This window comes from Macaca mulatta, chromosome 2, assembly GCF_049350105.2.
Source record: "Macaca mulatta isolate MMU2019108-1 chromosome 2, T2T-MMU8v2.0, whole genome shotgun sequence".
NCBI lineage: Eukaryota > Metazoa > Chordata > Mammalia > Primates > Cercopithecidae > Macaca > Macaca mulatta.
Genome location: NC_133407.1, coordinates 131,179,562 through 131,197,126, shown reverse-complemented (window position 1 = coordinate 131,197,126; position 17,565 = coordinate 131,179,562). Strand labels below are relative to the sequence as shown.

Here is a 17,565-nt window from a genome sequence, read left to right as displayed (position 1 = left end):
AGGGCAAACCTGCCTCCCATTCTATTCAAAGTCATCCCTCTGCTCACAGAGATAGATGCACAGCTGATTGCTTCCTTTGGAAAGGCTCATCAGAAACCCAAAAGAATGCAATGCTTTGTCTCCTATCTACCGACAACCTGGAAGCCCCTCCCTGCTGCCAGTTGTCTTGCTTTTCCGGACCAAACCAATGTACATCTTATGTACATTGATTGATGTCTCGTATCTTCCTAAAATGTATAAAACCAAGCTGTGTCCACGACCGCCTTAGGCACTTGTCGTCAGGACCTCCTGAGGCTGTGTCACAGGCGCGTTTTTAACTTTGGCAAAACCAACTTCTTAAATTGATTGAGACCTGTGTCACGTATTTGGGGTTCACAACTCCAGATGAATGTCGCTTTTATCATTCTGTTACTGGGCTTAAAATCCTCTAATAGCTTTACGTTGATCTTGGTTTAAGGATAAAACAAAACAAAACACCCACAACTCCCTAAGGGATGGAGAGCCTCCCCGACCTCTCCTTGACCCACCTGAAGCCCTGGGCTGCAGGCTCCTCACCCGTCCCTATTCCTTAAAGTCTCAGCTCCAACACCACTGTTCCAGATAGGACTCCGGGACCCCAAGACTAGACCAGGGGTCTCTGCGGAGAGTGTCAGCTACGTGAGCCACCCTTCCAGCACCCACTGCCATGGCGAATATTCGCTTGTTTGGCCATCCAGGGACTGTTTGAGCCCCAAGACCGCAGGGCTCGGGCTCTGTCTTTGCTCAGGACCATAACCCGCGGACTGCACAGTAGGCCCTGAGGCCTTGGGACCGCTCAACGTGAACCGGGGCCAGGTCGGGGACCGAGAGCTCTGCGACCTTAGGAACGCCTGCGCCCCGGAGACCCAGGGGGCCGGCCTGGCCAGGCCCGCCTCTGCCTCCTCCTCCCGCCTGCTTCTGCTCCGACCCCTCCTCCCGCCACTCCTCCGCCTCCTTCCCCTGCACGCGCCCGCCCTACTGCCCCTTGCTGGGTTTCCTGTTTAAGATGGCGTCCCCCGTGGCAACGCAGGCCGGGAAGCTTCTGCGAGCCCTAGCACTGCGTCCCCGCTTCCTGGCGGTCGGGTCCCAGGTGAGCGTGGAGGCAGGAGCTGCGGGCGGCCTGCCCGGGCTTCCCTAGCTCCCTGCTGCTCTTGCTTTCCGGCTGGCCCCGTGCGCGGCCCCTCGGGCGCCCCACTTCGGGAGGCGCAGCGGCGCCGCGCCCGGGTCCAGGAGGGACCCCCGCTCCAGTGTGGGGCAGGGGCGGCGCGGGGGTGGCCCCGGGTGCCTCGGGGTGTGAGCGGCCCAAAGCACGGGAGTCTCCGCTGTCTGCCCCTCAGGCTCACGGCGAAGGCGCTGAAGCAGGCGCTGGATGCAAGTTTAAGAAAAGTTTTTCGGACCGGGTTTTGGAGCCCTGAGGTTTTATTGTCAGCTATACTAATTCTGCTTTTCAGACGGCTCGCACTAACCCTGAGCACATTTAGGCCACGTGATAAACATGCCTGGAAACCCATTTCAGCCCAACTAGGAACTCACCCCCACGGGTGAACTTCCTGCGGGCTACCTGCTTTTGCAGACTTTTAAGGTGCCTGAGTTGGTCAAATCCATGGGTCAAGGAGAAAAATGGGAAACGATCTTTCTCCTCTTTTCAATGAAAAATCAGGCCTGTCACTAAAACGTATTAGACAGTTGACCCTGTCCATGTCCTCCTTGTCGATGGAGAATGAAACCAAAGAGGGTCAGTGGTGGGCTGGATAGCGATTGGAACTTGGCCTCTAGGAGATTTTTACCTTGTGCAGATGGCAAGCGTTACAGTAGTCAGAAGGACTTAAGGGAAGTTTTGAGTTGGTGATGACTCTTGGAGAAATCACTCAACCACTGAACTGGTTAGTCTCCGTAGATTATCTCTCTCCCCTTTTAAAGAAAGCACAGTCACGGATTCAGCCACAGCAGAGTTAATGCCTTGCCTATTTCCCCGTTTTTAATTGATGAGAGGCAAATTATCACTCATACAATTTTAACCAGGATGTGCATAGTATAGTTTTTTAGAAAATTTAAAAAATAGCGATTGACGGTTTTTTGAGTTACTCTAAACTTTGGTTCATTATGACATATGTGAGCTATATTTACCCCTCTCCTTTCGTTTCCTGCTTTCCCATTTCTCTGTTATTGTTAATGTAAATTTAAAAGGTGCTAATACTTACTACTGTAATATTCTTAATAGGTGCTTGACAGTATAGTGAGGTAGCAAAGGAATGGCAGTTTTGTCTAATTAAAACTCACTAATAACTTGTTAGTGTTATTACTGTTGTAATACAGTAAGGAGAATACCTCCAGGTGAGTTAAGTCTTATTCATTATTTAAGTGTTAGAAAAAGCAAGAACTAGGGTGCTAACCATGAGTGTAGCCTTGAATTGATGAGAAACATGGGGCCCAAGGGCAGTGAAAACTCATAAATTGTACAGAGAACCCTAAAATGCAGAGTGTTTAGCTGAAGTATGTGAAGCCTATGTGCCTAACCAAGAAACAAGAGGCTGAACGCAGGAGAAAATCTGGTTGGGGAGAGATACTCTTGGTTTCTCAAGAAAACTGGGTAAAAAGATCTGTTCACACACGCCATCTGGTTACTATGATTTACATACTTGTGGATGATGTGTTATTCTGTAATGTCTTAGAAGACAAAAATAGGTTTTTTTTTTAAAAGATAGAAATGTATACAATGTCCAACAACTGAAAATGGACATTAGCAATCATTTAGTCCAGCCAGCTCATTTCATGGGTAGAGAGATTGAGGCCTAAAGAAGTTCGATGACGCATTCAAGGTTACAGTGAGAGTTTGTGGTATTCCAGAGTAAAGGCTTACCTTTACGTTTCTGTTACACCATGCTGTTTCCTGGTGAGTATATCCTTCCTCGTGAAAATAAATTATATCAACATGCAAATTAATCTGCAGACCAGTAGTAACTGTGTAACATCCAAGTCATTAGCACCAGAGATACATTTTTATTTTTTTCTTTATGACCATCTTAGAATTGTCCATAAAAATGGTGAGTATTGCTCATGACTTGTAGGAAAGCCTATTTTCAAATTCTTGGGTGCTTCCTATGATCTGTTTCATGTACACTGATTTGATATTATGTCTGCATAGTCCCTTGCCCGTGGCAGACATTACGGGTAAACATGGCCCACTTCTCCCATCATACTTAAGAATCTTCACCAAGTATCCCAGAAATCTGTTGCCACTCTTGGCCCAGACCTACTTTATACCACTCTTGGCCCAGACCAACAGTGAAAAACTGTTGTCTCTACAGAAATAAAAGACCCAGTTTCTGCTTAGAGAAATAACTTTAACTGGTCTCTCAAAGATACCCATGGAATGACATTTTGTCTTCCCCCTCCCTATGGTTAAATTTAACATTTGACACATATTCCTGATTCTTAGTGTCGTTGATTTTTTTTTTTTAACCTTTGCTCTTAGCTTTACTATTTTGACTTTTGATTGATAATGTGTCCTTAAAGGGTCCACTTTAGTCATTTCTTATCTTTCATATAGTTTTTATTCAGCCCATACCATTTGGCAGGACTGTTGTAGGCCCTGGGGTTTGGGGGTGGTGAATGAGGCAGGCAGAGTCTTTGGCCATGTGATACTTTATTTTAATGGAGGTGGGAGAGAGTGAGCCAGAACACATATAATGATTTCAGCCAATCACAAATTCTATGAAGAAAATCAGTCAGGGTCATGAGATGGAGAATGAATAGCTTCACAGTAGGGTAGTTTAGACTGGATGATCAGAGGAGACCTATTTCACAGAGTGTGTTTTTGATTGGCATAATTTTTTAAAACTGAAATAGAAGATGTCATGAAAAATGCACAATTATAAATGAACAACTTGATGACTTTTCATAAACTGAATGCACGCCCAGCTAACTAGGTACAGATCAAGAAAATGATCATTTAACAACAACCCAGAGGCCCCCTGGTGCTCCTGCCTGTCATTACCTCCACCCTACAAAGGTCCACCAGTCCCCTGACTTATAACACTGGTTTTGTTCATTTTTGTACTTTATGTAGGTGGAATTATATATATGCATACACATACTTGACATTGCTCAGCATTATATGTAAGTGATCCTGGAGATGGCCTTTTTGACATTTGAACTGAGACATGAGTGATGAAAGGTAGCCAGCTAAGTGAGACTAAAGGGAACAGTGCCGTTAGGCAGAGCAGACAGCAAGTGCAAAGACTGAGATGAGAATGAGCTGGGCATGTCTAGGTAATTAGAGGGGGAAAGTGGTAGTAGACTAGGTCTGAGAGGAATACAAGGGCCAAATCGCATGGAGACCTGCAGGGTCTGCTAAGGAGTTTTCAGGGGGTTTAAACCCTACAGAGGCTGAATCCCAGTCCTGGCAGCCAAAGCACAAGCATGTAATTAATGTACAGTACATACCCCCTATTATAAATCTAAGTTAGGCCGACTTTGAAACTTTTAGCAGAGTAGTGTTCAGTGAATTTAGCAGTAAGAGTCTAACCATGGTTAGAAGTCTTTCCAAAGAACTAAATCGTGGTAGACAGGGACCATATTGCTGTGTCCATATAGCCAAGTGAACAGAGTGTGCAGTACTTGGTGGTGTAATACAGCAAGGCACTGCCATGGTGGGCAAGTGCATGCTACCAGTTAAGTCTTAGGGGAAATGTTGGCTGAGGGCACTGAGTTTGAAATGGTTCTTAGTTAAGTCTAAGCACGGTTTTGTTGTCTTTTAGGGTATTTGCCCTCTCTTATGGCTAGTTGAAGTTCATGGAGCTCTCTTGTAGGAGAAGCACTGCCTTTCAGGCCTCCAATTTTATTTTACTTTTTTTTTTTTTAAAGCGTCTCAGTCTTTCACCCAGTCTGGAGTGCGGTGGCATGATCTTGGCTCACTACAACCTCCTCCTCCTGAGTACAAGCGATTCTCTTGCCTTGGCCTCCTGAGTAGCTGGTACTACAGATGCCCGCCACCACACCTGGCTGATTTTTGTATTTTTAGTAGAGATGGGGTTTCACCATGTTAGCCAGGTTCGTCTCAAACTCCTGACCTCAAGTGATCTGCCCCCTTCGGCCTCCCAAAGTGTTAGGATTACAGATGTGAGCCACTGTGCCTGGCCAGGCCTCCAATTTTAGAATCATTGTTGTATGTTTTCAATGCAGCCCGGAGCTTCTGTCCAGGGACTCACAGAGGAATGTATGTTGTCGAAGAAAACTGCTTAAACCCATGCCCCTGCTGTTGTATACTCAGAAAGAATGGCTCCAGCCTAATTTTCTGCCTTTACGGAAGTGGGAGGAGAAAGATGCATGCATGGCTTTTATAAGTGAAGGACTAAAGGTTATGTGCAAGTTCTTATCAGCTAAATGAGGCTGTGGCAGCCGCATTTGAAGTTGTGACTTACCTATATCTGCCTCTTGCCTAGGAGAATACATATTTGACATTTTTCTTATTTTAAAATGAAGTACAGCTGCAATTTCTGCTTTTAGAAAAGGGAATCCATCTCAAATAATATAGATGCTAAACTGTTGACCTTCCTTGTGGGGAAGACAATTAAGTGATAGCTTTTGTCCCAAATTTTTTTTTTTTTTTTTTTTTTACTGTAAATAAGGCATTTCTTTTATGGGTGAGTGATTGAGTGCACAGACCCACAGTGGTGAGAACTTTCCTGCCCTTGTACCCTGGTCTAGTTCTGTAGGCGCAAAGCCCAGAAAGTCACAGGAATATGGCATATTTGGGGGAGGAAAAGAAATTACAGAAGTAACCTCAGATCATTTGTCCTTCAACTGTCTTACCACTCAATCTTCAATTGTCACTTGATGCATCACTTTCTATTACTTGAAGGAAAAGTTTTACTGAAGAACTTGAGAGATTTGGAAATATTTGAACAAATGATAAGATCAGTACACTAATGAAATTTGTAAGTTAATCCTGAGAGTTTGTGAGGAAGGTGGAGGTGATGGAGAAGGCAGTCCAGGTGAATTCATGCAGAGACAGGTGAGAGAACAGGGGGAGAATAGTTGTAGTGAGCAGTTCAGTATGGAGAAGGGAGAGGTGGTGGGTAGCAGAAGTTGAGGGACAATGGCACTTTCAGGTATACAAGGAAGTCTGAATGGGGCTTCAGAAAGCCCAGAACTCAGCAGGGAATAATTTAACCCCCACAACTGAAAATCAAACAAATATCTTTTATGTAGCAAATATTTCCCGAATGCTTATTACACCTCATGCTTAATAGAATGTTGGGCAGATAAATATGACTGAGTGAATGCAGACAGGAAGAAGAGACACATGGCTCCCACCTTAAGAGGGCACAGAGGTTATTGGTACAACTGGCCTATAAACCCGTAGTTATACTAAAACATAGTGGGTGCTGCAGTTGAGCTGTGTTCTTAGCCTTGTAAGACACTGTTGGCCTCTGTCAACCACTTACCCTGTGTCTGCAGCACTATTCCCTCTGATCATTCATTGCCTGATCTCTCTCTTCATCAGCTTTCTGATTCAAAGTTGATTCTTCAAATAGGCTTTTTCCTAATTATCTTACCCGGCCCCGCCTTTCCAGGGATTATTCTCTGTAATCTTATCTGCTTTGTTCTTTATCACACTTGACTGTACCTGCTAGTGTTATTTATCGACTGTCTTCTCCGCTCTCCTACAAATGTAAGAATGTAAGCTCCACAGAGGCAAAGTGATACAGCTTAATGTAACAGCGTGAGTGATTCCCCAGCTGGCCCGAGTAGGTATTGAGTAAGCATTTGTGGTCTCAGTGAATGAGTGGGGGGCACAGAGAAGGGAGAGGGAGGTAAGGAACAGGCAAAGTTGAGGGGTGATGTGGCTCATTTCAGCAAGTGAGGAAGAAGGAAGGGGCTATAGAAATCCTAGTTGTGAAAGGGCCTTCATAATCGTAGAACTATTCCTTAGGCATGTAGTATGTAACAAGACTGTATGCAGTAATCTCCACACATTATTTCTTTAATCCTTACAACATCACTGCAAGGAAGATTTCATAGTCACCATGTTTTATAGAAGCAATCAGAGGCATAGAGAGGCCCTATAGTCATTTGCTTAAAATCACAGTGCCAGGGAGTTACCCGCCTCATGCTGATAAAGGACTTACCCTGTTAAATCATTAAGCTTTGTCTCTGAAAGATCCTGTTTGGGCTGAACTAGGCAGTTAAACTGATTGCTTACCTTTCCCCATCTCTTTGCCCTTGAGTGACACTCGCCTTTGGTCATTTGGACTTGTGCTGATGAAGGTGTGCTAATCAACTCAGCATGGTTGCCCTCTCTGGACTCTTATTCATTTTCGTCTTTCTCTGGCCTCCGGGGTTTTGGCAACAGAGTAGTAGGGGGATTAAAAATACGAAGTCTGGGTTCAAATTCAACTGAGTTCAAATTCTTATGGGATATCCCATTTCTTTCTCTGCAACCTGGAGCACATTATTGAACCTGACTGAGCCTCGATCTACTGCTACTCGAAAAGGGGATCGTTTGCACAGATGGTTACAAAGATTAAATAAGATGATATTTAAGACATTTGGCATATGACCTGATGGTGGGCCCAGGATGATTATTTCTGTTGCACTGAATTTGAAGCTAAATTCGCTGGCCTTTTCTAAAGGCTTTATTGAGCTAGAATAATTTTGCTTTCCCAGATTCAGTAAGCATTTATCATGTGCTCCCATCTCAGGGTTAGTCACTGGCTTGGTGCTTCCATACATTTTATTTCACTTAGTCCTTGCAGTAGCCATGTGAAATAGGAGTTATTGTTCCCGGTTTACTTCTGGGAAATCTGAGGCTTAGAGGGATGAAGGTCTGCCTGCCGGGCTCTGATTATCTTCAGGATCCCATAGTTGGGTTTAACATCTGGTGAGGCCTGACGTGGCAGTGGGGAGGCTCACACGGGAAGCTTAATTGTACCATCCTGGTTGTTGAACTCATTTCAGAAACATTTACACGTCTCAAGGTTGACTTAGGAGTGACGGCTGCTGGACCTCGTGCATCAAAGATTTGAGGTGAGGGAACACTTAAAGAATTGGCAGTAGCCACAGCATGAACCAGAGGCCACCTGGGACATGCCTTTCAATGTCCTCTTAGCACAAACTACTGCCCTCAGCATTTTAAGAATGCTGGAGAAATTGTGAAATTTCATTGCCTTTGCAGAGTGGGCTTTGGGGGATGGTGTTGGAGGACGGAGTTTCCTGGTATTCTGAGTTCAGACTTTGATCAGTGTACTGGGTATGGTCAGCTTTTACCCTTTCTGGAAATGATTCCAAAAGAATAGGACTTAGGCAGTGGCCATGAATGCATAGATTTCTAACATTTACCTCTGAATTTAATTTTTATTTTAAAATTGGAGGGATTTGGCATAATATGTGAATTGATAATGGAGACATGGCAAAGCACGAGGAATGGTTTGTGTAAGTTTGGGTCCTGGGTGGGGGTGGGGAGACTGGCATCTTTTTTCTGCTGCCATCCATTTCTCCCTGTGCTTGCTGTATTTCCATTTGTGGGCTGTCTTAGTCCTAGAGTTGTGACTTGAGAGCCCTAAGGAGGTTCAGGAGGGCTGCCTTGTAGAGTTTGAGGTGAGAAATGAAGCCAGAGACAACAGCAAGGACAAGATTGATGATCCTGGTAGGCCTTGCAATGAAGCTAAGCTTATTCTCGAGGAGGGCAATGGGGAGCCATTGAAGGGTTTTAGACAGTGAAGTGGCAAGGGCAGTTTAATGCTTAGAGTACTCTTTCTGGATATAGTGTGGAGAGGGTTGGAGAAATGCAAGAATGGAGATCATTTGGGCGGCTTTGGCACTGGTTCAGTGCCATGAGTCATTACGCCAGGACGCTAGACATACACCGTGAGTGGAATCAGACGGCCTGGGTTTAACTCTTGCCTTCAGCACTCCATAGCTTTGTGATCTTGTGACAATTACTTATATTTCCTTGTAAGATTCCTTTTTTTTTTTCTTTTTCACATTTCAGTATCTCTGAAAGCTGAATTTATTTATTTTTATTTATATTTTTTCAGACAGAGTCTCGCTCTGTTGCCCAGGCTTGAGTGCAGTGGTGAGATCTTGGCTCACTGCAGCCTCCGCCTCCCAGGTTCAAGTGATTCTCCTGACTCAGCCTCCAAAGTAGCTGCAACTACAGGTACTCACCACCACACCTGGCTAATTTTTGTGTTTTTAGTAGAGACGGAGTTTCACCATGTTGGCCAGGCTGGTCTTGAACTCCTGACCTCAGGTGATCTGCCCACCTGGGCCTCACAACGTGCTGGGATTACAGGCGTGAACCACCGCGCCCTGCCAAACCTTATTGTTTCAATATTGTCTGGTTTTAAGTAAGGTGTCCACCTCCATCTTACTGTCTGTGGCTTAAATCGGGAGGCCTGTGGAGAGGAACAGCACCATGCTTTCCTCCCTGCCTGAAGCGGGGCTCAGGGCTCTGGGTGCAGTGTCTGGGGAGTGGCCTGATCCATTTAGGGCACCATTTTCTCCCCTACCCTCCCTTTCCCTCCCTTCCCCATGCCCACAGCATTGATTGATGTGCCCACAGCATTGATTGGAAGTAGAGATCAGCATTTTAGCTTTACCAGAAAATATTAAGGTTTTCTCCTTATCAGTGGAGATCTCTTCACATTTTTATAAGGAACTGTTTTTTATCCTTCGCTTTTTGTCACCAGCTTCTGCTTGTGTTCTCCTACCTGTTGTTGAGATGCTGTGTTATACCACCTGGACTTGAAGGACTTACTTGAGTTAATAAGTCCTTTCCTACCTTTGAAAGGAAGAGGGGAAAACCAGTTCTCGTATGCCTTCTCATTTCAGCCTGAGGGCTTACGTAGGCCTTTAATAAGTAATACAAAGAAAGCGGAGAGTTATTAATTATTTTTGACTAAGGGAATAAACTTTTTTTTTTTTGAGATGGAGTCTTGCTGTGTCGCCTGGGCTGGAGTGCAGTGGCCAGATCTCAGCTCACTGCAAGCTCTGCCTCCCGGGTTTACGCCATTCTCCTGCCTCAGCCTCCCTAGTAGCTGGGACTACAGGCGCCCGCCACCTCGCCCGGCTAGTTTTTTGTATTTTTAGTAGAGACGGGGTTTCACCGTGTTAGCCAGGATGGTCTCGATCTCCTGACCTCGTGATCCACCCGTCTCGGCCTCCCAAAGTGCTGGGATTACAGGCTTGAGCCACCGCGCCCGGCCGGAATAAACTATTAATGATGAATGTTTCTTTGTTAAGATTCAGGGCTCTTTTAAAGTGATGTGTCATTAAAACTGAAAGCCAACAATACAGGGAAAAAAGGAATTTTTCAGTTTTTAACTTTTTTATAATTACCATGGAAAAAAATATACATGCTATTTGGCACATTAGAAAAACTAAGTAAATTTTGAGATGGCGAAGTTGTAAACAGATTATCCTCGTGAATTTTAAAATGATGCAGAAGGACTGAATGGCTGAGTGTTGAGTAGGATGGTTGGATATGGAGGCAGAAGGCTTGTGACTGGTCCTAAGCGAGCCTGGGCCTGAGGGCGCTTTTAGGATTGGAGTCCCACGTCCAAAACTCACAGCATGGCATGTTGTGAGTGTGTAATGGATCCTTCCTTTTTTGTTTGATGTGAGTTTATGATGAGGCTTTTATGACCAGTATAAAATAGCTTTTATGACTATATTTTATATAAAATATAATTTTAATATGGGGGAAACTTACAGAGTTAAACTTTATAGGAAGATGAGAGAAAAATACTAAATTTTCTTTATGTTAGAGGGCCCCAAATGAGAATATTTAGTGGTGGTATTTCATTTTGCTTAATATTGGCAGTATATCAGTAATGTTATGCTTATGGTAAGCCGAGAGTCACAGTGTTCCTTTCTTGAAGATGTTTTGTCCTGTGCTACAGGATGAATCTGTTGCCTCCTGCATACTTCAGAGTCCTTCTTTTCAGGTCAGTAGAATCTTTTTCCTGGAATTTTGACGTTAAGCAACATTGTCATAATTTAGGTAAAATTAATTATTGACGCAAAGCAGTGTTTTGTGATCAACTTTTAGGGTGTTGAGGGAGGTGGCAAAGGAATTGCATTTTTGATTAAAAATTTGGATCATTAAGTGCCTTTTTTGTCTCTGAAACCTTGTTTTTGATTTCCAAAGCTTCTAAAGGTACTGAAACAATGAATGCGTATATTCTTTAATTTAAAATTTTTGTTATGTATTTATTATTGTATTAAAATATACAGGATATAAAATTGACCATTTTAACCATTTTTGCCATTTTTACCATTTTGCCATTTTAACCATACTCTGGCATTATTTTATATTTATATCGTTAGGCAGCCATCACCAACATCCATTTCCTGAACTTATTCATCCTCCCCTACTAAAACTTTATACCCATTCCATGCTATCTCCCCCATATCCCTAGTCTCTTCCCCTAGCCCCTGCCAACCACTGTTCTACTTTTGATCTCTGTGAATTTGACTACTCTAGGAACCTTATCTAAGAAGATTCATACTATAGCTATTCTTTTATGACTGGCTTATTTCATTTAGCATAATGTCTTCAAAGTTCATCTATGTTGTAGCATGTGCAAAAATTTCCTTCCTTATTAGGCTGAATAATATTCCATGATATGCATATATATCATTTTGTTTATCCATTAATTTGTCGGTGGACACTTGGGTTGCTTTCTCTTTTTGGCTATATGAATAATGCTGCTATGAACATGAGTGTTCAATGGAGGTATACCTTATGTTAACATTCACCTGAGCAGAAATGTTGTCTGATATGTAGCTTGGGCTACATTTTCAGTTTCCCATGTCCAACTAAAATGTCTATTAAGAAATATCTTTCCTGATACTATTTCTGTTAAATATTCATATTCATTTATTCTTTCAGTGGGTCAGATGCAGCACAGGTCCACTATTAGGCCCAGTAGATGATGGGTTTGTAGAAAGCTTGGGGATATGAGACAGTTGCTACCTTTAAGGAACCCACAGTCTAGTTTGTTGGAGACTGATAAGGAATGGACAATTACAGTGAGATGTGTTTGGTGTTGTGAGAGCACGCCAGGCTTCTGGGGATACTGTAAGTCCTCACTAAAGGCATTCCAATTTGTTCTCTGCTTCCATACCCATTCTGGCACTGAATGTAGGCAGAGGATAAGACGTTAATTACACAGCCTTGGAGGACAGAAATGGTTTCACCATAAAGCAAACCAGTTTTCCGTAGGCTAATTGGTGTAAACTAGAGTTTTTAAGTTCAGCATACTTCAGGTCACAGAAACATCAGCAAACTTCCAAAGACCAAAAACACCGCTAATATTAAGCACTGAATTAAATGTAAGCTCTACATATGTTTCAAAAAGATTAATAAAAACAAGTAAGATAATGATTTACCCAATTTCTGGTGATCAGTGAGTGATGGCGGTCATAGTAGTTGTGGTTTAAATCACAGAATAAATGTTTGTAAAGTGAAAATGGTAGGGAGCACCTCCTTTCACCACCAAGTTCAAAAACGAACACAAACACTGAGTACTTTTGGACCATGTTGTTTAGTGTATTTGTATGATTATTGTAGACTTGATGAATGTTTATTTGACAATCATTTATATTCATTCATTCATTTTATTCTAGTTCCGTGTCACAGGTGGCAGATGCCCATCCAGTAACTCAGGGAGCAAGGCAAGGCAGGAACCTGTTTGCCAGGAACAAGGATGCCATTCCCCTGCAGGGTGCCATCACACACACACACACACACACACACACACACACACACAGCCCTTTCCTGTTGGACTTGCCTGTACAATGGCTATTAATAGTGTCTGGATAACCTGAAGTGAAGCACATGTACAAATAGACACCTGATGTTTATCAGGCACATTCTGTGGACCAGGCTTGGCACTGTGCACTTGAGGAGGATTGTCATGTTGAGTATTCATGGCAGCCCTAGGAGGAAGGCATTATTATAGCCATTGCTAAGCTCATTTTATTTTATTTACTTATTTATATAGAAATGGGGTCTTGCTGTGTCACCCAGGCTGGAGTGCAGTGGCAAGATCATATAACAGCTCACTGCAGCCTTGAACTTTTGGGCACAAGGAATCCTCTGTTCTCAGCCTCTAGATTAGCTGGGACTACAGGTACATGCCACTATGCCTGGCTAATTTTTTTTTTTTTCAATTTTGTAGAGACAAGGTCTTGCTTGGTTGCCCAGGCTTGTGGCTTCAAGTGATCCTCCCACCTCAGCCTCCTAAAGTGCTGAGATTACGGGTGTGAGCCACCATGCCTGGCTACTAAGCCCATTTTAAAGAGGAGCAAACTGCGCCTCAGGGGTTTTAAACAACTTCCTTGTTGTCACAGCTGTTGCCCTGCACATCTCTTCAGGATGCCACTCACATGGGTCCACTGAATTATGCCTGATAGTGGGTGGAATTGTGTCCCCTACAAAATTCCTGTGTTGAAATCTAACCTTCAGTATTTCAGAATGTGACCTAATGTAACTCGATTTTCTCTGTCAAGACTCTATCTCCAAAGGAGAAAGAAGGTAGGAGATAGAGAGACAGAGAAAATCAAGTGAAAATGAGGTCATTAGGAAGGACCCTAATTCAATATGACTGGTGTCTTATAAAAAGAGAAAATTTATACTTGGGCACACACACCCAGGGAGAAAGCCATGTGAAGATGAAAGTAGTGACGCTTTTGCAAGCCAGGAACACCAAAGATTGCCTGTGAACCACCAGAAGCTAGGAGAGAGGCATGGACCAGATTCTCCCTCACAGCCCTCAGAAGAAACCAACCCTTCTGATCCCTTGATCTCAGACTTTAAGCCTCCTAAACTGCGAGAGAACACCTTTCTGTTGTTTCAGCCACCCAGTATGTGGGTACTTTGTATACCAGTCCTAGGATACCCAGTATGTGGTACTTTGTATGCCAGTCCTAGGATACTAATACACACATTAATGAACTTTTTGTGCTCTGTACATTTGTGAAGAATGAGAGTGACAAAGTCATCCTAGTATTATTATGAAAATAGTTTCGACCTCACAGACCTCCAGAACCACCCTGCCTTGAGACAATGTGGGTATGATTGATTTTTTTGATCAAACATATCTGAAATTGTAGGTTGGTGCAAAAGTAATTGTGGTTTTTGAAATTTGTAATTTTGCACCAACTTAATATATGACCAGATGAGCCTTTGTTTTTTCACCTTGGCATTTCTGGAGTCTCTGAACTTACGCTGGAGATGCATGCTTTTCTGGCTGCTTGGAGAGCTAGCTCATGGACCACGGCCATGAGTTCTTTTGCTTTATGCTTCCTGCACTTGTTTTCCAACCAAAACATTGTTTCCTACACCTTATTTGCTAGTGTTGGATTTGAGAAGCTCTTTCCATTTCTACAAGCGAAATCAAAGACAGACGAGTTGCAACTGGGAAGAATATTCCAAGGAAAGGGGCACAGGCTTGATGTCATTTCCCAAACAGGAGCTCTAGAAATATTTTAAACAATAGCAAGAGATTGGAATAAATGTAGAGCCTTATTCAGATGTATGAATTTTGGTATTTTTTATTTTGAGTTTAAATAAATCCAGCAAACCTCATTATTATTTTTAATCTCACTTAGTTTTTAACCATTCTCTTTATTCAGACAGCTCACCCAAGGTTAAACAAAAACACTACATTTTAATGCCTATGTTCCAGGCCTTTTGAAATTCAGTTTTGTAACTTAATTCAGCTGATTTTTGGTAATCAGAAGCATAACACCAAGCACTGTTTTTCTTCAGCAGTCTAAAGTTGAAATTTAAGAACAATCAGCATGCAATCAAAAGCTGATTATAAATGAACAATAATGAACATAAAAGTGAAATCACTTCTGAGGGTTCTAATGAAAGAAAAAAAGGAGTAATAGCAGTAGTTGAAAAGGAGCGTGATAAAAAGTGGGTACGGTTATGCCAGTAGGCAAATAGTGGGTGAAAATTAGCCAGCAATAATGTTCCATGGAATGCTCAATGAGTTTTGGGGAGAATGGGGAAAACAAACTTAAGAGAGTGAAAAATCTATATAAATGTGTAGATTTACTGCTGTAGATGAAGTCATCTAGGAAGAGTCGTAGTGGAATTTTAGGAATGAATCACATCTCTGTTCTAGATGCGGGCAGATGGTATGCAGAGAAAAGGTTCAGTTTTTCCTGTTTCTGGCCCACTGATTAACAGGGTGGCTTTAGGGAAGAGACTCAGTTTCCTTACTAAACTCTGTGTAAAATTTATTGTACATCTATCATGTGTCAGGAATTATGCTGTGTGCTAGATACATGCTTAACTTTGCAAAATGGCTGTTGAAACAGTGCTGCCCAGAGCATGGGACACATCCATGGGCAGTACACGAGATGAGTTTAGGTAACGCAGGGATGCAGCATCCAATACCGGTGAGTCATACAGTGCTGAATTCACTGTTACTCTCTTTGGAACCTTAGGGTTTTGTCATGGAGAAATTTTCAGTTTTGTGCTTGTGTGCTTTTAAGATCTTCAGCTTAGGACTTTGTACTTCAAATAATCAGATTTTTTTTTTAAATTTTTTATTTTATTCTTTTATTTTTTAATTATACTGCTATTTCCTTCTACTTATACAAACAGTATAGGTAGTGCTCTAAAGTTTCCTCTATCTTTAAGTTAAAATAAACATCACAAAGAAACCGATACTGGTATTAGTGTTCTCTAGATGTAGCAAGAATTGTGTATGAGTGACTCTTGTTTGGGGAACTTTGGACCATAGTAACCCTACTAGTTTTCTTATTGTTTCCTGGTCACAGATCCTGAGAAAAGGATTCATGTGAAAGTGATTTTTCGGGGAGGTATTCTCAGGAAAAACTCAAAGGGGTTTGGAGAAGTTGAAGGGAAGGAGGCTGACAAGGGTGTGTTATTAAACTGAATCCCAAAGAGGGTAACTTTGCTTAATTCCACAGGACAGCTATGGAAACTGTGTAGGTTACACCTCAGAGTTGCAGTTAGGGGCAAGAGAGTTGAAGTATTTATGTACCCTCTTCAAGTTTCTTTAAGGGCATGTTGTCTTCAGCATCTCAAGACAAAGACCTGCTGGGGCTGCTCTTGGGAGTAAGAGTACACAGTGAGTCTGTATAAAAATGGTGGAACCATCTGAGGCCCTGCAGATGGAGTGCTGAGAGCACCTGCTGCAGGATTCTTCCATGGCTAATGTGACATGTAAGCCACTTACTAGCTTTGTGCCTCGGACAACTGGTTTAACACTTTTCATCTAGGGTAAAGTAATAGTAATACCTCTTCGGGGCTTTTTGTGATGTGTAAGTATCAGTATGATTGACTTCACATTTTTCTTCTAAATCTATTTACTATTAAAAAATATTTAAATCCACGTTTGAGCCCCTCCATAAATAATAGTGTCCATGAAATTATGGGCTTGGTAAATTACTGATACATATACATTTTTTTCTAATGTACTTTACAATAAATTATACAGATGAAAGCCTTGACAGAGCTTTCTTTAAAAACATGCCAGGAACTATTATCTGTTAACTGAAGCCAGCTCTTCTTTTCTCTGGACACATGGCTGTGCTGGATCTCCCAGCTTGCCTTGCAGCTGGACAAGGCCACGGAATAGCTCTAGACCAACGGAATGTGAGTAGAGGAGCTGTAGGCCAGTCCAGCTTATAAAGAACTCCTGTATGTTTCCTTTATGTTTTTTCCCTTCCTGTTAGGTGGTGATGACCAAGTTGATTTGGAAGCTGTGTGGTTATGAAGGTGGAGCCTCTGTGGAGGAGAGCTATCCTATCTACATATTCGCCTTCCCAGGACTGTGACTTTAGCAAGAAGCATGGTTGTGTTGTGTTGTGTTGAGCTACTTCGTGTTTGGGCTTATTTGGTGCTGTAACCTATTGTGCATGAATTGATACACAGTTCAGAAAATGTTGGGTAAAATCATACATCATGTGACCTTGAGTCAATCAGTTTACCTTTCTGAACCTCAGTTTCCTCGGTTGTGGAATGGAAACAATCAGAGATGGGGAATTGTTAGTGAACTTTGAAAAGCTCCGCATAGACAAGGGGTTACTATGGTCTTTCACTTGTGGTTGTAAACAGTAGGGATTGGGGGTATCGCACCTTTCCAGCAGACGTCAGAAGGGGAATGCTATTTGGCTGCCATTCTCATCTCTGAGATTTCTCTAAAGTTTAACCATGTTTATGGGTTCCTGCTTTCTTGTGACCCCTGTTACACTAAGTCTGGCAAACTAGAAGGACAGATGAAGGACAGCATTTGCCTCAGTGTGGTGCACAGACTGCTGATTGGCAGGCATCAAGAATGATTTTAGGGATATCCTACTGAACATTTATATGTAATAGTAATGCATTGTATATTATGAAAAGTATATAACTAGCATTCTAAATTTGTAATTTTATAAATACTTATTGCTTAGGATGAGGCTAAAGTAGGTATTTAAGTAAAAACATAGGCAGTAGACTTAAACAAGTTAACAATTTTACTTGTGGTAAGCATCTGTTGTGAAAATTACTGAAGT

General features: G+C 42.5%; 1 protein-coding gene and 1 long non-coding RNA gene across 3 annotated transcripts in view; one reads left to right on the top strand and one right to left on the bottom strand.

Moving 5' to 3' along the window:
* LOC106996871 (uncharacterized) overlaps positions 1–975 on the bottom strand; it is a 301,071-nt gene extending 300,096 nt beyond the window's left edge. Inside the window, exon 1 of the long non-coding RNA XR_001442957.3 lies at positions 528–975. This is a non-coding gene — a long non-coding RNA (uncharacterized LOC106996871). The remainder of the gene's footprint in view (positions 1–527) is intronic.
* A 25-nt stretch (positions 976–1,000) lies between these two features.
* The window catches only part of SUCLG2 (succinate-CoA ligase GDP-forming subunit beta), a 277,798-nt gene continuing 261,233 nt past the window's right edge, over positions 1,001–17,565 (top strand). The window contains exon 1 of one of the 2 annotated variants that reach the window (XM_015130405.3): positions 1,001–1,108. In XM_015130405.3, coding sequence (XP_014985891.1) covers positions 1,025–1,108 — 84 coding nt within the window. In that variant the 5' untranslated portion in view covers positions 1,001–1,024. 2 annotated transcript variants of the gene reach the window in all.